Genomic DNA, 23,639 nt, shown 5'->3' on the forward strand with positions numbered 1-23,639 from the left:
TGGAATTGCCTTGTGTGGACAATATATTCTTATGTTGTACTATATGGACTTTAGTGGACATTACTTTACTTTCTTTTTGTTTTAAACTTTTAATTTTCCACATCCTCTACCACATTCTCTGGGTATAGGCCCTGAAAATGACGAAGCTACTGAGTTGCATGCAAAGGGTACTTAGTTCAGCTGTGCCTATACCAAAAAACAAGGACATAGAAAATTAAGCCTTTACTTTTTTCTCCATCATTCACTGGTCAAAGAATTCATCATAAGAGAATATTTATTTCTCCACACCAATGAGAATGAAGTAGGAGGATCTGCTAATGTGAAAACATGACCTTGGCTAAAATACCCCAAGAACAGCCAATCAACATCAAATAAATCTTTATTTGCATTACTTAAATCCATTAAAAAAAACAATTTATACTGCTTCGAATATGGTATTTGACTCATTTAATCATAAATGTAAATGGTTTTCCACCCTGTAAGAAATAAAAGTATATCATACATCGAAGTTCATAAATAGAGAGTGGAGAGAAAACATAAATGAGCAGAATGGTAATCGCTACAATAACACACACATACACCATAACGCTCTAAGAACATCTCAATATATAGGATCACAATATTAACTTTAAAAGATAAGTCATACAAAAAAAGATATCTTAAGATACAATTAAATAAGTAATGTGCAAAACGCAATCTCTACATCAGTACTAACCCTAGTGCAAAATTCGCATAGGAATAATTAAAGAAAACAACAGAATCTGTTAATACATTCTTAGGGGGTTATTACAACTTTGGAGGAGGTGTTAATCCGTCCCAAAAGTGACGGTAAAGTGGCGGATATACCACCAGACGTATTACGAGTCCATTATATCCTATGGAACTCGTAATACGGCTGGTGGTATATCCGTCACTTTACCGTCACTTTTGGGACGGATTAACACCTCCTCCAAAGTTGTAATAACCCCCTTAGTCTCTTTCATGGACCAGGCAATCAAACATAACCAATGACTTCCTTTTAATAATAACACATGTAATAAAAGCAGAAATGGCATAGCAAATAGTGTCTGCATTAAACCTACATAGACAGTTAAACGCTTCCTGATATAATAAAAATCCCTTTGGTAAAAAACAGGGGATGGAAAAAGCTCTTTCTGATATCACCATAAAACGTACGAAAACTATTAAATGAATTGTGCATTGTGTAGCTTTCTTATCACACAGGCACTTTGGTAGATTTTTAGTCCACGCGTCTCTTTTCGGAATTGCGACAAGGTGATGCAAGATATCCACCCGTAATCTAGTAAAATAGAATCTCTTCTGTAAATCAGTTACCTTTACTGGGTACCCTTGCAAACCTTGATGATAGGCCCTTAAAAATATCTAGACACAAATGTTTTTTCCATCTCTTTATTTACTCTCACATCTCGTTTGATGACAAAGATCAGTTTAAGTTATTTTTACTATAATGCAAGACACTAGCAGGCTTTCAATAAAAACATGTGTATAACTCTCCTTAAATAGCTTGCTCACATGTGCCAACCAGGATATCTTATCGTAATAACAACGGACGAGGACATTATTAATTATATCCCTAGTATATTTTGTTCCAGCTTTACTCCACCCTATTATGGCACACTGATCTACAATACCATCTAGGACTGTTGTGTCCACTTCTCTATGTGTGATGTACGCTGGTACTGAGCAACGAACTCCAAGGGGTCTACACAAAAATGAATGTTCCTCTTTTTGCAAGGTTAAGTGCCCTGCCATACCCCGAAGACGTGCCCCACATATGGCCGTAGGTATACATTTGCTCCTATACAACTGCAGCATCTCATGTATTAGTTTATTTCCAATTTTAGTGGCAAATCTAAACACAGCCTCTATCGTCCCTTTAAAATTGAGCTTTGCCAAATCTATGCAGGTTCCTCAGCATCCCGTTTTTTAAAAGAGTACACCTAAGTAGGAAACATTAGGAACTTTTTCCAGTTCATGACGCCTCACATAGTGGACTTTCTTTTTCACATTCCCCCTTTCACACACCATTATAAAAGTGTTTGCCAGTTTTACTTTGAAATCTTTCTGCTCCATAAATGTAACACAGCTGTCAATTAACTGTTGCAGACCATTTTCGGTTCTGGATATCAAAACCGCGTCATCAGCATAAAGGAGCACAGGGGTGGGATGGGGACCTACTCTGGGCGCATCAGCAGCTATTTCCTGCAACTTCCTGTCAACACATTGTATACAGAGGAGAAAAAGGGAGGGGCGCTAAGACAGAACCCTGTCTTATGCCTCTGGTAAATCTGAAGCTTGAAGTACATTCTCCCTCTAACCCGTATCTCACTCGGGTGGTCAGTGAGGCATACATCTGAGACAGGTATGATACAATATCTTCTCGGGCGACCATTTCGATCAAGGTCCTCCACAATTTGGCATAATGAACCAAATCAAATGCACTGCTTAAATCAGCCAAGCAAAGATGGATTTGTCCCTGTTTAGCTATCGTGTATTTTGAAATTAGGGAATGGAGGTTGGTACTTTGCTCTAGTGTACCAATGTCTTTCCTAAAGCCATATTGGGACTCTGTTAACACAAGGTGTTCGGCTACCCAGGTATCTAATCTCTCCAGAATGATTCTCCCCACTATTTTCATGGATGAATCCATAAGCAATATTGGGTGGTAACACTTGTCATCCCCCTGTCCCCCTTTCTAAAAATACAAACTATTATGGAGTCAGTACAGGCAGACTGAATAAACCCTCAAGCTGCTACATTAAAATCCTGCAACAAAATTGGTACCCACAGTGCTAAGCAAGATTTAAAAGCATCCACTGGTACCCAGCCGGGACCAGGGGCTTTCTTAGCAGATGCCTTTACAATAGCAGTCTCCACTTCTTCTATATTGACTGCCTGTAGGGGGAGTAGCATTGCTGCAGAACTGGCACCTTCAGCGGTGACAGATTGTTCAATCTGGGGATTAAACATACTTTCAAAATGGCTTATCCAGTCAAATGGGGAGACTAAAGCCTCAAATCCTAGGTTTGAGCTATCTTTAAAAACGGGGTTCTGATTACTTTCCAGAATAATACACTACCTTTAGTTGCTGCAGCCTGTTCTAAGCTGATCTATGCCTGTTCCTGCAGTTCTCTTCTTCTCTGGCTTATTGCCTGCTTGTAGGTGAATCTGAGTTGTTTAACCTCCTCATTATACCTCGGTATTCGCTGTAGGGCCTTTTTTAATTGTGTGCACTGATGGTAGAACCAGCCCAGATTCTTTTTCTTTAACCCCTTATTAGTTATTTTCAAGTTATCTGCAATTGCTGATGTGATCTTACTAAAGGCTACCACAATGTGGGGGGACCGCCGGTTCTATACAAACTAAAAAAGTCATCCATGTTACTTTTCACCACCTTTTCATTAAGGGTTTGTAGGAAGCTGGCTCTGTATATACCATATCAAAATGAGATATAGGGCCTCATTTTAACCCTGGCGGTCGGTGACCACCAGGGATATTGTAGCGGTAGTACCGCCAACAGGCTGGCGGTACTGCCAGCCATATCATGACCGTGGCGCTTCCGCCACGGTCATACCGCCGGGACTGGCGGTATAGTGTCATGGTGGTCCCGGCGGTCGTAATCCGCCAGGGCGGTGCTGCAAGCAGAGCTGCCCTGGGGATTTCGACTCCCCTTACCGCGAGCCTGTCCATGGCAGTAAACACCGCCATGGAAAGGCTGGTGGTAAGGGGACTCAGGGGGCCCCTGCACTGCCCATGCACTTGGCATGGGAAGTGCAGTGGCCCCCAAGCAGAGCCCCATCGCGCAATCCACTGCCCAAATTACGGGCAGTGGATTGCACGAAGGGTGCTTCTGCGCCCATCGCACCACCACATTGCTGCCGGCTCCATTAGGAGACGGCTGCAATGTTACGGCCCTGCTCCCCGCTGGGCCGGCGGGCGGAAACAGATGTCGAATTGCATCCAGCCCGTTTCAGGCCGCATGGGCGGCCTGTTGGCCGCCAATGTTGAAATGAGGGCTATAGTGTGCACAGAGTCCAGGGGGACCCCAGAGGATTAACAGAGGCTAAAGTAGAGAATACTAATGCTCTCTTTTGTGGTAGTGTGGTCGAGCAGTTAGGCTTATCAGAGGTTAGTGCAAAGCATTTGTTGTACACACACAGATAATAGAAAAACTACACAGTCAATTACTTAACTCCAGACCAATGGTTTTTGTCTGGCAAAAATATATTTTCTTAATTTATTTTTAGAAACACAAGATTCAAGTTGCAGGTAAGTACCTCAAAAGATTTGTATTCCACACATGTATCCACAGTACTTTGTTTGGAATGGATAAGTAATACAGTTCTTGAAATATTGGCAATAATCAGTTTTAAAAATGGACACACTGCAATTTTCAGAAACAGTTCCTAGGGGGAAGAAAAGTTAGATCGGTTTACAGATAAGTACAACACTTACAGTTTCAGTCTCCGGGTTTTAGGAAGTCCACCGGTTGGGGTTCAAGATAACCCCAAACACCCACCACCAGCAACACGGGGCCAGCCAGGTGCAGAGGTCAAAGATGAGCAATTTTAACGTGGGCTCCTATGGAGACAGGGGGTACTCGGAATCAGGCCTGCCTGCAGGGAAGTACCCGCAGCTCAGAGGGCTGACTAGGGAGGATTGAAGGAGAACTGCATGGGCCACAAGTAGGCACCAAACACACACCCTCAGTAGCACAAGGGTGGCCGGGTGCAGGGTGCAAACAGGACGTCAGGCTTCCAATGCTGGTCTAAGAGGGGACCCCAGGGGTCACTCAGAGGCTGCAGGCGAGGTCCAGGTGGATGTCTCGGGCACACTTCCAGTTGGACAGGGAGGAGGGCCGCCTGATGAACATGGCTGAACTGAGTGTCAGTTTCTCCAAGGCCTGGGGGCTGCGGGTGCAGTGTGCCTTTAGGCGTCACATATCTTCGTCCGGAGCTTCACAGTCAAGGGGGTCCTCGGGATTTCCTCTGCAGGCATCATCATGGAGGGGTGAAGAGTTCAACCCAGGGTGGGCACTTGCTAGCAATTGCCTGGGGACCCTTTCTAGCTGAGTGGACCACCTGGACATGGGCCATCGGCGTTGGGTGCACAGGGCTCAGGACTCACGCATCCGGAGTGAGGTGGGAGTCCTTGGGTGTTGGTTTTTCTTGGACAGGGCTGCTGTCTCTGGAGATCCTTCTGAGTGCAGGGCAGTCCTCTAGAGTTGGGCAGAGGTCACTGGTCCCACTGGATGCGTCACTGTTCTTTTGCAGGTTCTTTGAAGCAGGAGACAGGCCAGTAGGGCTGGGGGCCAAAGCTGTTGTCGTCTTCCTTCTCCTCTGCTGGGGTTTTCAGCTAAGCAGTCCTTCTTCTTCTTGTCAGGTTGCCAGGAATCTGATGAGCTGGGTTCAGGGAGGCCCTTAAATTGTACATTTAGCGGAGTTTTAGGGGTAAGAGAGCAGTTGTCAATGGCTACTGTCCCTGAGGGTGGCTACAACCTCCTTGTGCCCACTCCCTTTGGGGAGGGGGGCACAAACCTAATCCTATTGGTCCCTGTCCTCCAAACCAAGATGGAGGATTCTGCAGGGTGGGGGGGTCACCTCAGCTCTGAACACCTTAGGGGTGGTCCTGACTGGAGTGGTCACTCCTTCCTGTTTTCCCTAATTTAGTAGTGCGCTCTAAAAATATATAATTAATTGATTGATTGCTTGATTAGGTGCAGGCAATAAGGGAGACAGGTCAATCTACTGCTGCTGATTGGAGTTGTCCTTTTAGGTGGGAATGGGCATGATGTTCCCCAGTTTGCTCTGATTCCCACTAATATACCACAGAATTCTAGCAGTTCTCTTATCTTCTGTAGCTGTGTTTTGGGGAGTTTGAGGTGCAAAAGAATATAATCGACATAAAGGGAGAGTCTGTGCTGAGTTTCGGATATGTCCAGACTATTTGATGCTCCACATCATCTAAAGTGTTCCACCAGCAGTTCAATAGCCAAGGCGAACATGATAGATGAAATGGGCACCCCGGCCTGGTTTCCATTCCCACCTCTCATTCTTTTGAGTACACCTGTCCCGTTCACACTCTAGTCACATGATCCACATATAGAAATGTGATCTAATTCGGCATCATTGCACCTTTTTCTTTAATTCTACATTTAAAATGGGATGGGATGAAAATTATTTTTGATAATGAGTGAAGCCACTCAGGCTGACAGGTATGATGTTGTACCTTACTGTATTGGTCAGAGAGGAACTAGAAGTGTCTTGGGGTGTCCCCTGCCCACCGACTGGTGAATCTACAAAGCTGAGCCCTCACCCAGCCTTCCTCAGAACACTGCTACACTTGCAAAAGGAAACCAGGTTTACTGAATCAGATGCACTCGTCATCTGTGACATGTGAGAAGGGCCTAAGGATGTGAGACGCCCTTTCCATATGAAATCCAAGGACAGAAAGAGCTCCAAGTACCATAAGGATGATCCCTTAGGTGGCTGTAGGAACATGGCAAAGTTGTCGAGGACTGTGAAGTATCCCTGCTGACCAGTGGCAAATGGACCTGGACTGAATATTGCTGTTTCCCTCTGTCTGACCTCCTGAACATCTCTGAGTGTTACTCCTGTGATTCTGGGGGCATTTGAAGTGTAATCCTGTTGTTGTTTGGATGCCAAATGAAGTTTGGAATATTTTTCAAATATTTGTTCCAAAACTTCTACCAGACCAACCACAAAAAATGTCTGACCGGAGGTTTCATGGCATCGGACTGAATTTCAGGTTTATCCCTCTTAGAGATGAGTATTTCCTCAGAAGAACAACAAAGTTCCTTTTCAGACTGGGACTTAGAAACTTGTTTTCAAATTTCCCTACTTCACTAGTCGGGCTAATCTACTTGGTGTATGTGACTGAGCTCCATCACAGTCAGCCTCAAATTCTGTCTAACTCTTAGGGGGTCATTATGAGCCCCAACGGTTCATCCCGCCATACTAGCGGCGGGTGAAAGGCCCGCCACCGGCATGGCGGGCTGAACTGCCTTGTAATGGACACATGGAAGGCTGCCTCCGACAGGCAGCCTGACGGTGGAAGGAATCATTATCCGACAGGGCAGCGCTGCTGCCCTTCGGATAATGACACCTACTGCCCCCAGCCTTTCCCTGGCGGGTTCCCCTGCCAGATAAAAGACTGGCAGAAGGGGAACTCCAGGGCCACCCTGGGGGACCCTAACACTGCCCATGCAATTAGCATGGGCAGTGCAGGGGCCCCTGTGCAGTGGCCCGTCGCGCAGGTCACTGCCTGATTTACTGGCAGTGATCTGTGCGACGGGTGCAGCTGCACCCGCCGCACAGAGGCATTGACGGCGGCTCCATGTGGAGCCGCCGTCAATGTCCCGGCCAGGCATTCTGCTGGGCCAGAGGACGGAAACAATGTTTCCGCCCGCCAGCCCAGCAAAATGTCCATTATGCGGCTGGCGAGGTCTCAGGGGGGCTGGCGGTCAATGAAATGACCGCCGGCCTGAACACGGCGGTTAACACCGCCGTGTTCATAATGAGGGCCTTAGTCTTCTGTGAGCATTGACTACAATTGGTGCTTTGTGCTTTCTGGTGCTATTTTCATTTCAATCTTTAAACATGAATATCTCTGGTTCTCATTGTTGGATTTGTGTCTTTTTGGTGTCATTTTGCTTAATAAACGTTTGTCTCATTTTATAAATTGAAGTGGAATTTTAGTGTGTTGTGTTTTTTGTTTACTTTTTAACTGTTTAAATGTTATAGACATTTTGTTAAGTTAAACCTGTTTGCTCAGTGCCATAGCTAGCCAGGGTTGAGCTCATATTTAAATTACTGAAACCTTTAACTGGATCTAACAACTTAGTGACTTTATTACCTGTGAAGGATCCTAATTGACCCCCGCTAATAAGCCACTTTCTCACATATGCTTACTAAGCATTTTAGGGAGCAACTGCAGATCACGTTGCAGAAATATAAGAAGGAGATCAATGAGAAAAAAAAAATGAGCTTTGTCTGGGATAAGCAGGATTACCAGCAGGGGGGAATGTTTACTTTTGTCAAGGGATTTGATACCTTGAGGAAAGAAAACTCAATGGACTATTCCCAACCAAATCTAGACAATGAATCAACCAGCTTGTCAGGAAAGAGTAAGCGCACTTCAGATGTGGGCTAGGTGGATTGGAGTGAGGTCTCAGAATATGGTAGCACCAACAAGGGTGGTACTACTTTTCTTAGATAAGTATTGCTTGCTAAGGGGAAATCAGGGTATAGAAAGGAAAGGCAGAGGAAGAGTTTGAGTTGAGGCACAAAATAAAGAAACAACACTGATGTGGATGAAAACGTGTAAAGGCTTCGTATAGGTTCACCCCTTAAGAAGAAGAGCTGCTTGGACTAGGACTTTCATATTGACCCAGGAGTGAATTGTTTATATTGAAACAACAATTGATACATTCAAATTTTGCAGAAAGTTGTTAAATACATTTTATAATCAAAAAGGTAACAGACCTAAGAAGGGTAGGCACATAGATTGGTCGCCATTATAGATTAATGAATTGCATATAATGCATGAGCTGCAATATGAAAACCAAGGACTAGATGTGGAATGTGATAAGCAACAATTCATAAAGGATTTAGGTGTTAACAGAGGATTATGGCTTGAGTCTACCTGTATGCCAAACTTGGCATCGGATGTGGTTGATAATTTTCAACATGCTATTACCAAAGATTATGCTATAACCAAAGATCTGGAAAGTTGAAAGGGATTCATATGTACTAATGGAATATATGTCGGAACAACGCATGCTGGAACCACGCATGCCTGAACATCGCGGTCGAAACAACAACCGCGTAGTTACCACTAATGCCTTTACCACGAATGCCTTAACAATGATTTTTCGCCTAGTAAAGGCATGCATGGAACGGCATGCATGGTTCCAGCATGCGACCCCACCTGACACCCACCCCGCCCCTAAAACTACCCGACCCCTCACCCCTGCCCCTAAAACCTAAACTACCCCAACCCACCCCCCCACCCCTAAAACTACCCTGACCCCCCACCCCGCCCCTAAAACTAACCCGACCTCCGCTCCTAAAACTACTGTGACCCCCCACACCTGCCCCTAAAACCTGAACTACCCCAACCCCAAACCCCTGCCCCTAAAACTACCACGACCCCCCACCCCACCCCTAAAACCTAAAAGTACCCCAACCCCCACCCCACCCCTAAAGACTAAAACTACCCTGACCTCCCACCCCTAAAACTACCACGACCCCCACCCCTAAAACCTAAACTACCATGACCCCACACCCCCACCGCCAAAAACTACCCTGACCCCACACCTCCTCCCCTAAACCCCATAAAACTCAAATTACCCTGACCCCCCACCCCGCCCCTAAAACTACCCCATTCCCCCACCCCACCACTAAAACTACCCTGACCCCCCACTCCACCCCTAAAACCTAAAACTACCCTAACCCCTACCCCGCCCCTAAACCCTAAAACTACCCCGACCGCCCACCCAGCCCCTAAAACCTAAAACTACCCCACCCCCTCAACCCCACCCCTAAAACTACCGTGACCCCCACCCCTAAAACTTAAAACTACCCCAACTACCCACCCTGGCCCTAAAACTACATCGACCACCCACCCCCTCTCCAAAACTTAAAACTACCCCAACCCCACACCCCTGCCCCTAAAACTACCCCCGATCCCCCACCTGGCCCCTAAAACTAAAGCCCCCCCGCCCTGCCCCATAAAACCAAAATTACCCCAACCCCCACCCCTCCCCTAAAACTACCCCAACCCTCACCCCGCCATTAAAACCTAAAATTACCCCGACCTCCACCTCAGCCCCTAAAAAACGAAAACTACCCTGACCCCCACCCTTAAAAACTAAAACTACCCCCACCCCGCCCCTAAAACTACCCTACCCAGTCCCACTTACCTGACCACGTCCTCTCCGATCCGGAGTCTGTTTTCCTCTGCCTTAACCAAGCATGTTCGTTGCTCCGGACATGCATGGTTAAGGCAGAGAAAAACAGGGTAATTGTTCAGGAAAGCGTTGTTCCGCTTTCGTGCACAACACACCTCGTTCTGCCGTCGTTGTTTAGGCTGCTTCCTGTACTAATGTAATCAATAATAGCTGACAGAAATAAAAAAGATGATGACACCATTGACACAAGGCCATCTAATAAGGGTGGAAATATAAATATCATGTTCATCTTTTGCTTTTATTCACGGGAAGGTATCTGGAGATCTGGCTCTCACTTCAACTAATTGCATGGTGGTTTGGCTGGAACGTGATGACATCTGTCTTTAGTCACTGGAATGAGAGAACTGAACATACTGGAATATGGAATTGTTAGAAAGAAGTGCCAGTTAAAGATTGTATCTGGTCTTAATACACCTTACATCTGATGCTGTGTTGTCATCCAACGTTTTCTGCACTTACAAAGGTATCTACACATTCTTCTGTCCATCAATATGGCTACACATTTGTTGAACTATACCAGAGAGCCTAATTTCTCAGTGTTTGCAGCAGTACTAAATTTGGATTGGCAAATACTCTTCTAGAACCAAGAATACTGACTTACAGCATTATTTAGAGCTGCACATGAGTGGGATTTCCAGTAAAAAGTGGCAAATACCCTGTCTACCACATTTAAGGTGCATTAATCATTAAGATGCCCTGCTCTGCTCTAAATAATGCACATAATTACTGAATTTTGGTAATTTGGTGATAATTCAAAAAGATATGTCCGATAAAAGCATTTAGCAAGTTAAAAGTTAAGCCTAAGCGAAAAGATGCTGCCCCCACCACGGCAGAATGTGATGACAGCCACCGGCCATCGCTTATGTCACATACTTTAGGTTAATTTGGTGGCCCCTTGCAGGATGGGGACCCATTTTCATAATTTGTCCTCTTATATAGGTCTCTAAATATGGTATGCTAATGAAAACAAAACCACCAGCATCATTTTTTATTAATAATTAAAAAAAAATGAATGGAAATATGAACCTTCTAATAATTTTGCACAAGTAATTGTCATAAACAGCAAAAACTAACTAGTAACTGCAGTGTAAGTAGTGGAGAGATAGTAGAACCTGGAAACTTTAAGACCCAGAGCCAACTTCATGAAAGAAAAACAGGTGGAAGCAAAGATTTATACCTCGGTCTAAACATACTTTTCTGTTTTTCTATTCGCAAATTAAGGTTTATATTCACAAATAGTTGCAGAAGTCCTCTAGGAAAGCTGCACCAAGCTCAGGTGTCCAGGCGGTCCTCCACAGTGGAGAACTATGCACAGGACGAAACGTAGGCCCCTGTGCCAATGACCTGTGCTTGTTCCACTAGACCAACAGCAAATCTGGGGAGAACAGTGCTCCTTCAACCCAGGAACAGGAGTTACTCCAGCCCCTGGCAAGAGTAAAGCCCAGGCCGTGTACAGGGTGGGCAGAGGCTGGAGAAGAGTTTAATAATGTCCATATATTTGCAGGGGTGACAAACCCCGAGGCAAACTACTCCTTGGGACATCCATATCGACCCGTTGAGAGGGAGTTACACTCGTGGGGTTTTTCCTACTTAGGGTGGAGAAATTCACACTTATAAAACATTTACGTCTGCCAGGAATTCCTCGGTGAATTCCTAGCAGGATAAATAAGGCAAATGTGTTCATAAACTCACATTTAAAACCACATTCACCGCTGTAACTAGCGCCCATGCTTTTTTCTTTAAGCCTTCAAGGATACTTTTGTAAATGTGACATACTTTACCGAATTTTCAATGAATGATTTAAAGTTGCTGTGTTTTCAGAACCCAAACTGAAACATGGTGTTTTAGACTAATAATACCAAACACCGTATAATCACATCTCGAGTTAAAGTACACTAATGTATGATGAGTCGAGCTGACATACCAGCCAAGGTGACTAAACTGCTCTTACCACAAGAATCACACTGGCATCGGGGACAGGAAGCTCTTCAATTACGGAGTCTTCATCATTTACAGCTAAAAGGTCGAGCGGTGGGTCATATGCAGATCGTGGGAACGTTGATTTAGCAATAACTCCTGGGAACAGCCTCTTCATTTCAGAATGAAAGCGGGGGTGTGAATTTTGATAGCTCATCGCCACGTGCCTAGATTCCAAACTTTTCTCAATGTTCTGCACAGGATGATAGATGAATAATGGTCTTCCACTCTTTCTCTGGTGAACTGCCAAGAAGTGGTCACTGTCCCCCGAAAAGCAAACTGTTGAAGAAAATAAAATGAACATACGTCAAGGATTAGAAAAAAAAACAGTTCAAGGAGGCTGCATAATGTAACGCTTACTCGTGTGAGCTTGTGATATCTATATCTATGGTAACATTGACATTTAAGAAAATATAGATAGAAGCATTGATGTTACCACTGGGGGTATAGGTTTTGCCCACATCGTAAGGTTTTTTGCCAGTCATTTTGAAACTAATGTCATTCTCAATTTAGAAATAGGGAATTAGGCAATTGCACTTCTAGGCATAAGTCCCTATCACCCCGAAGAGCAGAGAGACATGGGGGCTGCTGACACAAGTAGTCCCCTCACTCTCCAATTTTATAGGTGATGGGAGTTCATTATAGACGACATGCCTTTAAACCCTTTCCAAAACGTTTGTTTTCTTGTCTTTTCTTTGCATACCACAAGGAATGTGTGTAAATTCAAAATTGTGTAGTTACTCCAGTGCTCAATTTGTAACTAAAAACGTGCCGGTGCCCCAAGCTCTCCTCTTAAATCCGCGGCTGTTTTGCAATTAAATGTGCGAGCACGAAATACTGAGGCAGGGGCTGAAGCCATCTCGGGCCACTTTAATCCATTTACAGCCACTCTCTGCCCCTTCAGCTCACTCTGGCAGCTTTCTCCATTCTACCTTTGTGACGCTTTTTCGTTTTTCCCTTCCTCCGTCTTTCCCATATGTGTCTTTGCTCGCAGTAAATGCTTGAGGCAGAAGAATAAGCCCCGGCCCTCAAAAATAAGTACCGGTGCTCAGCACCGGAAACAACAAGCACAAATTAAGCACTGAGTTACTCCCAATTTGTCCATAGGGGTAATTATGCAGGACTCTACCGAGCTGGTAGCGGTCGGAATCGACTTCTTTACAACTTGTACCTTCCCCGTGCGTACACTTCAGCCAGTAAGAGGAGGGATAGGGATAAGGAAAGGACAGCCCTGGGTGTGGGCATGCTTTGATGAGAAAATGTGATGGCCATGCACTTGGAACCGCCTCAGTCTCCGAAAATTGGCCATCCCTACTCTTGTCACATGGGTGTGAGGGCAACGCATGCTATATACACATAAATATATGTGTATAACCTGCTAACTTCAGTGTTATTTTGGGGAGAGAAATATAGATTTAATATTTCTAAATACAGGTTCCATGTGTTACATTTATTTCATATGTATGTGCACTAAGTTCAAGCACGTCAGATGATTCTATGGATACTCCCTTTTGAGTCTGTACTACACTAAGAATGGGTTCTTAAAACTGGAGGGCGGGTCCCCTGAGGAGGCCTGAATTGGTCTCAAGGATGAAGGGGAGGATGTCAGGCACTGGCCAATAGAAGCATCATGCTAAAAACAGTGGCCCTCAGTACGAGTTTAGTGGGCAGCAGAGGCCCGCCCGCCAAACTCTTCCTGCCTTCAGACCACCTGTACGACCTGAACCCCACTGGCTGTATTAGGAGTTCACCGCAGGGCTGGCAGGCAAAAACAGTGTTTCCGCCCGCAGGCCATGCAGTGAACAGGGCCTCGAGGGCAGCAGCACCTGTTGCACATTCCTCTGCCCGTAATTTGGACAGTGGAATGCGTGACGGGGCTGTGCATGGGGGCCCCTGCACTGCCCATGCCAAGTGCATGGGCAGTGCAGGGGCACCCAGGGTCCCCCAACACCCCCATTATGCCAGCCTTTCTATGGCAATTTACACCACCATGGAAATACTGGTGGTATGGGGACTCGTAATACCAAGGCCACTGGGCTGCCAGGCTGCTGGCTTGCCGCAGCCTGGCAGTGTCGATGGTCCAACTGTGGCGGCTCTGCCATGGTCATAATGTGGCGGTCCCACAAAATGTTTATGTAATTGGCTTATCCATTATTGGCATATTTGAGTTATTAGTAAGTCCCTAGTACAGTGCACTAGAGGTGCCCAGGGCCTGTAAATCAAATGCTACTAGTGGGCCTGGAGCACAGGTTGTGCCACCCACATAAGTAGCTCTATAATCATGTCTCAGACCTGCCATTGCAAAGTCTGTGTGTGCAGTTTTAACTGTAAATTTGACTTGGAAAGTGTACCCACCTGCCAGGCCTAAACCTTCCCTTTTCTTACATGTCAGACACCTCAAAGGTAGGCCCTACGTAGCCCCAAGGGCAGGGTGCAGTGTATGGTTAGGGCAGGACATATAGTAATGTGTTTTATATGTCCGGACAGTGAAATATTGCTACATTAGTTTTTCACCGTTGGTAGGAGGCTGGCCTGGTTTGTAGTGGGTACCAAGGGGTACTTACACTCTGTACCAGGACCAGTTATCCCTTATTAGTGTAGAAGAGGTGTTTCTAGCAGCTTAGGCTGATAGAAGGTAGCTATGGAGAGCAGCTTAGGCTGAACTAGGAGACATGCAAAGCTCCTACTATACCACTGGTGTCATATGCACAATTACATAAGAAAACACAATACACAGATATACTAAAAATAAAGGTACTTTATTTTTATGACAATATGCCAAAAGTATCTCAGTGAGTACCCTCAATATGAGGATAGCAAATATACACAAGATATAGGTACACAATACCAAAAATATGCAGTAATAGCTAAAGGAAGTAATGCAAGCAATGTACAGTCACAATAGATTGCAATGAGAGCACATAGGTATAGGGGCAACACAAACTATATACTCCAAAAGTGTAATGCGAACCACGAATGGACCCCAAACCTATGTGAGCTTGTACAGGGTCGCTGGGACTGTAAGAAAACAGTGAGGGTTAGAAAAATAGCCCACCCCAAGACCCTGAAAAGTAGGTGTAAAGTGCACCTATATTCCCCAGAGAGCACAGAAGTCGTGATAGGGGAATTCTGCTAGGAAGAACAACACCAGCAATGCAACCAAAGTGGATTTCCAGACAAGAGTACCTGTGGAACAAGGGGACCAAGTCCAAGAGTCACAACATAGTCGAGATTGGTCTGATGCCCAGGAAATGCAAGCTGAGGGTGCAAAGAAGCTGCCACCAGATGGTAGAAGCTGTGGATTCTGCAAGAACGAAGAAGACTGGGAACTTCCCCTTTGGAGGATGGATGTCCCACGTCGTGAAGAAGCTTGCAGAGGTATTCCCACGCAGAAAGACCGCAAACAAGCCTTGCTAGCTGCAAGGGTCGCGGTTAGGGTTTTTGGATGCTGCTGTGGCCCAGGAGGGACCAGGATGTCGCCAATTGTGTGAGGAGACAGAGGGGGTGCCCAGCAAGATAGAGAGCCCTCACAGAAGCAGGCAGCACCCGCAGAAGTGCCGGAACAGGCACTACGAAGAGGAGTGAACCGGAGCTCACCCGAAGTCACAAAAGGAGATCCCACGACGCCGGAGGACAACTCAGGAGGTTGTGCACTGCAGGTTAGAGTGTCGGGGACCCAGGCTTGGCTGTGCACAAAGGAAATCCTGGAAGAGTGCACAGGAGCCGGAGCAGCTGCAAATCACGCAGTACCCAGCAATGCAGTCTAGCGTGGGGAGGCAAGGACTTACCTCCACCAAACTTGGACTGAAGAGTCACTGGACTGTGGGAGTCACTTGGACAGAGTTGCTGAGTTCCAGGGACCACGCTCGTTGTGCTGAGAGGGGACCCAGAGGACCGGTGATGCAGTTCTTTGGTGCCTGCGGTTGCAGGGGGGGGATTCCATCGTCCCACAGGAGATTTCTTCGGAGCTTCTAGTGCAGAGAGGAGGCAGACTACCCCCACAGCATGCACCACCAGGAAAACAGTCGAGAAGGCGGCAGGATCAGCGATACAAGGTTGCAGTAGTCGTCTTTGCTACTTTGTTGCGGTTTTGCAGGCTTCCTGAGCAGTCAGCGGTCAATTGCGTGGCAGAAGGTGAAGAGAGAGATGCAGAGGAACTCTGATGAGCTCTTGCATTCGTTATCTAAAGAATTCCCCAAAGCAGAGACCCTAAATAGCCAGAAAAGGAGGTTTGGCTACCTAGGAAGGAGGATAGGCTAGCAACACAGGTAAGAGCCTATCAGAAGGAGTCTCTGATGTCACCTGCTGGCACTGGCCACTCAGAGCAGTCCAGTGTGCCAGCAGCACCTCTGTTTCCAAGATGGCAGAGGTCTGGAGCACACTGGAGGAGCTCTGGGCACCTCCCATGGGAGGTGCAGGTCAGAGGAGTGGTCACTCCCCTTTCCTTTGTCCAGTTTTGCGCCAGAGCAGGGCTGGGGGATCCCTGAACCGGTGTAGACTGGCTTATGCAGAGATGGGCACCATCTGTGCCCATCAAAGCATTTCCAGAGGCTGGGGGAGGCTACTCCTCCCCAGCCCTGACACCTTTTTCCAAAGGGAGAGGGTGTAACACCCTCTCTCTGAGGAAGTCCTTTGTTCTGCCTTCCTTGGCCAAGCCTGGCTGGACCCCAGGAGGGCAGAAACCTGTCTGAGGGGTTGGCAGGAGCAGCTGCTGCAGTGAAACCCCGGGAAAGGCAGTTTGGCAGTACCCGGGTCTGTGCTAGAGACTCGGGGGATCATGGAATTGTCTCCCCAATGCCAGAATGGCATTGGGGTGACAATTCCATGATCTTAGACATGTTACATGGCCATGTTCGGAGTTACCATTGTGACCTATGTATAGTGCACGTGTGTAATGGTGTCCCCGCACTCACAAAGTCAGGGGAATTTGCCCTGAACGATGTGGGGGCACCTTGGCTAGTGCCAGGGTGCCCACACACTAAGTAACTTAGCACCCAACCTTTACCAGGTAAAGGTTAGACATATAGGTGACTTATAAGTTACTTAAGTGCAGTGGTAAATGGCTGTGAAATAACGTGGACGTTATTTCACTCAGGCTGCAGTGGCAGGCCTGTGTAAGAATTGTCAGAGCTCCCTATGGGTGGCAAAAGAAATGCTGCAGCCCATAGGGATCTCCTGGAACCCCAATACCCTGGGTACCTCAGTACCATATACTAGGGAATTATAAGGGTGTTCCAGTATGCCAATATGAATTGGTGAAATTGGTCACTAGCCTGTTAGTGACAATTTGGAAAGCAAAGAGAGAGCATAACCACTGAGGTTCTGGTTAGCAGAGCCTCAGTGAGACAGTTAGTCATCACACAGGGAACACATACAGGGCACACTTATGAGCACTGGGGCCCTGGCTGGCAGGGTCCCAGTGACACATACAACTAAAACAACATATATACAGTGAAATATGTAGTTTCCCTTTGGGAGCGGATGGACATGTGGAGTTCGGGGTCTCTGAGCTCACAATTTAAAAATACATCTTTTAGTAAAGTTGATTTTAAGATTATGGGGGTGATTGTAACTCTGGCGGGCGGCGGAGGCCGCCCGCCAGAGTTCCCCCTCCAGAATACCGCACCGCGGTCAGAAGACCGCTGCGGTTATTCTGGGTTTCCCACTGGGCTGGCAGGCGACCGCCAAAAGGCCGCCCGCCAGCCCAGTGGGAAACACCCTTCCCACGAGGAAGCCGGCTCCGAATGGAGCCGGCGGAGTGGGAAGGTGCGACGGGTGCAGTTGCACCCGTCGCGAATTTCAGTGTCTGCAAAGCAGACACTGAAATTCTTTGTGGGGCCCTCTTACGGGGGCCCCTGCAGTGCCCATGCAATTGGCATGGGCACTGCAGGGGCCCCCAGGGGCCCCGCGACACCCCATACCGCCATCCTGTTCCTGGCGGGTGAACCGCCAGGAACAGGATGGCGGTATGGGGTGTCTGAATCCCCATGGCGGCGCAGCAAGCTGCGCCGCCATGGAGGATTCATCTGGGCAGCGGAAAACCGGCGGGAGACTGCCGGTTTTCCTCTTCTGACCGCGGCCAAACCGCCGCGGTCAGAATGCCCTGCGGGGCACCGCCAGCCTGTTGGCGGTGCTCCCGCCGACCCTGGCCCCGGCGGTCAAGGACCGCCGGGGTCAGAATGACCCCCTATGTGTTTGGAAATGCCACTTTTAGAAAGTGAGCATTTTCTTGCTTATAACATTTCTGTGACTCTTCCTAGACAGTGACTCAAAGGGAGCTGGGTTAGTCTGCATTTCCTGATGAGCCATCTGTGCTAGGACGAATGGGAGGAGTGGTCACTCACACCTGAAGGGGCTGTGCCTGCTCTCACACAATGCAGTCTCCAACCCCCTGGTGAATGTCTGGGCCTGGTCTGGGCCTGGTCTGGGCAAGGCAGGATTTCACATTCAAGAGAGACTTTGCTTTGAAGTAGGCCTACTTCAAAGGAGAAATTGGGTATAAGAAGGGCACCCAAAACCACAGACTTTAGAACACTTCTGGAAACCAATAGGAACCTCTGCCTGGAGAAGAGCTGAAGAGCTGAGGAAGAAGAGCTGCCCTGCCTGTGACTGTGCTTTGTGGACCTATCCTGCAGTTGCTGCTTCTGCCAGAGTAAGAGGGTAAACACTAGACTTTGTGTCCCTTCCATCTTGTGAAGATCTCCATGGGCTTGATTTAGAGCTTGCCTCCTGTTGTTTGAAGTCTCAGGGACAGCAAAGGCTTCTCTCTGCCAGCACCTGGAGTCTCTGGAGAGACTCTTACTCTGCCCTGTGGTGCCTATCCAGTTCCTGGGACCCTGAAAGGAGAAGCTGACAGCCTAAGAGGAAGTAATCCACGCACAGAATGCCGTGCAGGGAAAAGATTGACGCAACTCCGATCTGCGGCTCGGAAATCGACCCGCGGCTGGCTTCGTGGCTGAAAATCGACGCTCGCCTGTAACGCGAGCGAAGAGTCAACGCACAGAGCTGGAGAAACAACACGCAGCAACACTGATGGAGACAGGTGAGATCGCAACCCCGCTGCGTGGTTTTCAGATCATCGTGTGGCTGGATTTCTGACGCAAACACCGCTGGGTGTGTAAAAACAACGCAAGGCCTGCCCGTACTCGACAGTGCTGACCGGATTGACGCATCGCTCTCCTGCGGAGAGAAGAAACGACGCTCCCCGACCCGACAAAAGGAGAAACGACGCAAGGTGTCGCTCGTGAGTGAAATCGATGCATCACAAGCCATTTTTGATGCTCACTCCCGCATGTGGGGTTATTTTTTACGCACCCAAGGTACATTTTCACACTAACAGTGTTAGTGTGTGTTTAAAACTACATGAAGACTCTTTTTGCTTTTTAATTGATAACTTGACTTGTGTATTGTGGATTTTTGTCCCTTTGGTCTTGTTTTGTTTAGAAAAATATTTTCTATTTTTCTAAACCTGTGTCATTTTGTAGTCTTTTCATTAAGTTACTGTGTGTGTTGGTATGAATACTTTACACCTAGTACTCTGAAGGGAAGCCTGCTGCTCGTGCCAAGCTACGAAGGGGGTAAGCAGGGGTTAGCGGAGGGTGATTCTCTTTTACCCTGACTAGAGTGATGGTCCTTGCATGGACAGGGGGTAACCTAACTGCCAACCAAAGCCACCATTTCTAACAATATCTAACTAATATATGTTCACAATATAGACATTGAGCCTCAGCAATAATAATCAAAACATCATATTATCCAATATTTCCTCAAGATATACTTTATTAATTATTTGGTCTTTCAAACAAAGTTGTTTGTCATATTCTCCACAAATTATATACTCATTTGAGGAAGAGAGTATGCACAAATACAATTCAATCAGGTACTTTGGCAGATAGTCTTTTCCTAGTTAAACTTTACAGAATTGAATCCTGTCCGAAAAAAAAAAAAAATGAAATTTGGATTGTAAAAGACCACATAGTCCATGGCCACCCAGGAGGGTAGTCAGAAGTACCTGGAGCTGGGAAGAATGACCCAGGTGTCTGCCAAAAAGAGGAAGGACAAGGGGTTGGGAAACCCACTCCTGAAACTCCCAGGGCCCAGGAGGAGGCTGAGCCTGAGGATGGCACCCTAGAGCGTACAGGTGAGGACATTGCCTCCTTAGGGAACCAACCTCCGCTGATGAACTGGCAGCAAGAAGGGGACCCATCAGGGAGGAGGTTTGCAAGGTGCAGATGGAGTGTCCTACTCTTCAGGGCCTACAGCAGTAGGCCAATGCCCAGACAGCTGTCAACACCTCTGGTGATCAAACGGTTTACTCCAAGAATGGTCTCCTTTATAGTGAGCTTAAGGTTCCTCATGCTGCTGCAACTCATGTGTTGCTGGTCCCCAGTGCTGCAGGGCATTCCTACCAGAGCTGGTTCATGATGTACACCTGGCAGGTCATCTAGGACAGGACAATATGTTTGAAAGACTTGTCACCTACTTTTATTGGCCCCAGATGACGGTGGCCTCAGACACGTTCTGCAGATCATGTCGTACCTGTCAGGCCAGTGGCTAATCAGGAGGTAAGTGCAAGGCTCCCCTGCAGCCATTCACTATCATTGGCACTCACTTTGAAAAGGTGGGCATCAATGTTGTTGCTATCTGGAACACAAGACAGCCCTTTGCAACAGGAACATCCTGGCCTTTGTGGACCATGTCACTCTGTACCCGTAGGCTACAACTCTGATGATGGTGACTGTGCCTGCTGTGGCCAGAGAACTGATGCGGATTTCTACCCATGTGAGGTTCCCCAAGGAGCTAGCATCTGACTGTGGTATCAACTTCATGTTGGCGTACTAGAAGTGCATATGGAAGGAGTGTGGGGTAACCTATAATTTTTACCATCCACAAACTAATAGTCTTTTGCAAGGTTGAACAAGACCCTCCAAGGCATTATCATAGGCCTATCAGAGCCTTTTAATGAGAAGTAAGTCATCCTCTGCCATGCCTTTTGTTTGCTAACAGGGAGGTACAGCAGAAGGGGGAAAGAGGATTGCCTTCAGCCACTTTTAACTTCTTTACAGGCATCTTGTGGGAGTACCTCTCAGTCTGGTGAAGGACGGCTGGAGGCAAGCTCCCATGAAGTCCCCCATAATGTGGTCAGCTACATGCTGGCTCTCCGTACCCAGATGAAGCACTGCTGGTAGAAAGCCAAAGAGAATCTAGATGCCAGCCAGGAAGTCATGGAATGGTGGTATGACCAGAACTGGCTGAATTTTAGCCTGGCCAAAAGTGTGGTTTATGGAAACTGTGGAGCCTGGGGCCCTGAAAGACTGCTAGTCTGGGTCCTATGAGGTGAAGGAGTGCAAAGGTGATGCCATCTACCTGATGGACCTAAAGAATCCCAGAAACCCTTTGATGGTTTTACACGTCAGTAACCTCAAACCCCACTTTGAGAGGTCTGAAGAAACCCTGCTCATGGTCACAGATGACGGAGCAGGGGAGGAAAGCGAACCTCTTTCTGACATACTTTCTTCCAAGGAGCAGGATGGGTCAGTGAAGAGCTTCAGCCTCTCCCTGCACTGACCCTAGAAAAAAACATGAGAATGCTGCTAGTTGTTGGGAGAGTTTGCTTCCCTCTTCTCCCTTACCCGAGAACTCGCTACATGGTGCATCCATGATATCGATACTGGGGACAGCAAGCCTGTGAAGAGTAAAATTTACAGGCAGTCTGGCAAGGTCAGAGCCAGCATAAAGGACAGAGGTTATTGAGCCCTCAAACAGCCCTTGGTCCAGTCCAGTGGGTTTGGTCCCAAAGGCAGCTCCTCCAGGTGCCACCCCAGAACTTAGGGTGTCAAATGCAAATTCAACAAGGTGATGTATGGCAGCTTGAATTAATCTCAGCCACTGGTAATCACTTGGACCACATCCCAATCCATCATTTTTTGCCCACCATGCCAGCTCAGTTTGGGCTCAGCCATAAGCAAAACAGTCCAGCCCGAACTGCCAGGCCAGGCCCTCCGTGAACCAGAACACAAGCAACCTAGGACTGGTTTCACCCTAGTTCGGGCTCTTCAGCTAGGTTTAGCTTGGTTCTAGTGGCACAGTGCTCCCAAGACCTACATCTGGGCATGCCCAGTGCAATTTGGTCAACATATGCAAAAAGAACTAAGCCATGCATGGAATGCATGAATTCATCTCAGACACTGCCAATTGCTCAGGGCTGAATCCTACTCCATTGTGTCATGGTGTGCAAAATAACAATGGATTGGGTTGCAGCCTGAGTAATTAGCAGTGGCTGAGATTAAGTCAAGCATTCTTTACGTGACTTTTTTGTATACTTTGGCGGGTCACCCAAAGTGGAGGGTATGCCCAGACATAGGTCCTGTGCACACTGATCATTGGAACCAAGCTGTACCTGGCTGATGGGCTCATAATTAGGGCAAAACCAGCCCTGGGTTGCTTGTGTTCCAGTTCAGGGAGGACCTGGTTTGGCAGTTGTGGCTAAACAGTTCCCATTGGAGCAGGGTCAAGACTGATTTGTACATAACTGAGTTCAAACTGGGGAGACACGGTGTGCAAAATAATGATGGATTGGGATGCTGCCCCAAGTAATTACCAGTGGCTGAGCATTGCATCTGTCACTTCTTTGTATATATATCTTGGTGTGTTGTCTTAATTGGGACAGGTATGCCAAGACATGGGTCCCGTGCACACTGCATCACTGGAACCAAGCTGTACCTGGCTAATGAGCCAATAGCTAGGGCTAAACCAGCCCAGCGATGCTTGTGTTCCAGTTCAGGGAGGACCCGGCTTGGCAGTGAAGAACTGTGGTTGCTGCTTGAGAAGCATTTCACCTCCCTCAATCAGTAATCTAATTTCTTTCAATGCTGTTCAGAGGTAAGGATTTGGAATTGTGTTTGTGCAATGCCATACAGTAATTCTTGTGATATACTATCATCCGATATAAATAATTTGAGAGCATTTTGAGTATTTTAAATTCTTCTTGATTGGCATCTTTTGTTTTTCCAAATCTACTCTCATTTCCATTTGATGGTGAGAAACCATAACTGCAGTAATGAAGTTTGAGCTGCCCAACTTAGAAAGTTACAGTGTGGCTGAGCTCGAACAGTTCTGCAAAGAAAGGGACTACAATTGAAAAGGGCATCCAGAAGCCGGATCCAAGGAAAGCTCTATGGGCCTCGAACGAGTTCCACCAGTTGGTGACAGCCACAGAAGAGCAGGATGATGAGGATGATATGGATGAGCAAGATCAGGGTCTCTACATCAGCCCTGAACTGCAGCCTTCAGGGGAGGAAGAGGGCCCATCCTCTGAATTGGAATTCCCTGCCAGAGCAGGAAACACTGTCTCTTCACATGGTCTGTACCCAGAGAAGCTGGTGGACAAGAAGACAGAGAGGGAGTTCAGGCTATAAATTGTTAAACCTAGAATGGAGGATAAGCTGGCACTGGATGAGAAAAATACCGTAAACCTAGACAGCAGATTACAGTAGCATTTGTGGAATGCTACCTTCAGTGTCAGAAGGAGACAAGAAAGTCCTTATCCCCAAAAACCTGGGACCCATTTATGTGGTGAGAAATAGTTTGCAGCATATGATGTGACCCTGAGAGCACACAAAATCCCAGAGGAGCACCGGGGTTGGGAAGG

The 23,639-nt window shown here is 47.1% G+C and overlaps 1 protein-coding gene across 1 annotated transcript in view; it reads right to left on the minus strand.

Annotated features, from left to right (window-relative positions):
- Positions 1-23,639, minus strand: part of PTPRR (protein tyrosine phosphatase receptor type R) — a 697,768-nt gene that overhangs the window by 606,481 nt on the left and 67,648 nt on the right. Inside the window, exon 2 of the mRNA XM_069228339.1 lies at positions 11,964-12,268. Coding sequence (XP_069084440.1) covers positions 11,964-12,268 — 305 coding nt within the window. The remainder of the gene's footprint in view (positions 1-11,963; positions 12,269-23,639) is intronic.

The sequence above is a fragment of the Pleurodeles waltl genome, chromosome 4_1 (assembly GCF_031143425.1).
Source record: "Pleurodeles waltl isolate 20211129_DDA chromosome 4_1, aPleWal1.hap1.20221129, whole genome shotgun sequence".
Lineage (NCBI taxonomy): Eukaryota > Metazoa > Chordata > Amphibia > Caudata > Salamandridae > Pleurodeles > Pleurodeles waltl.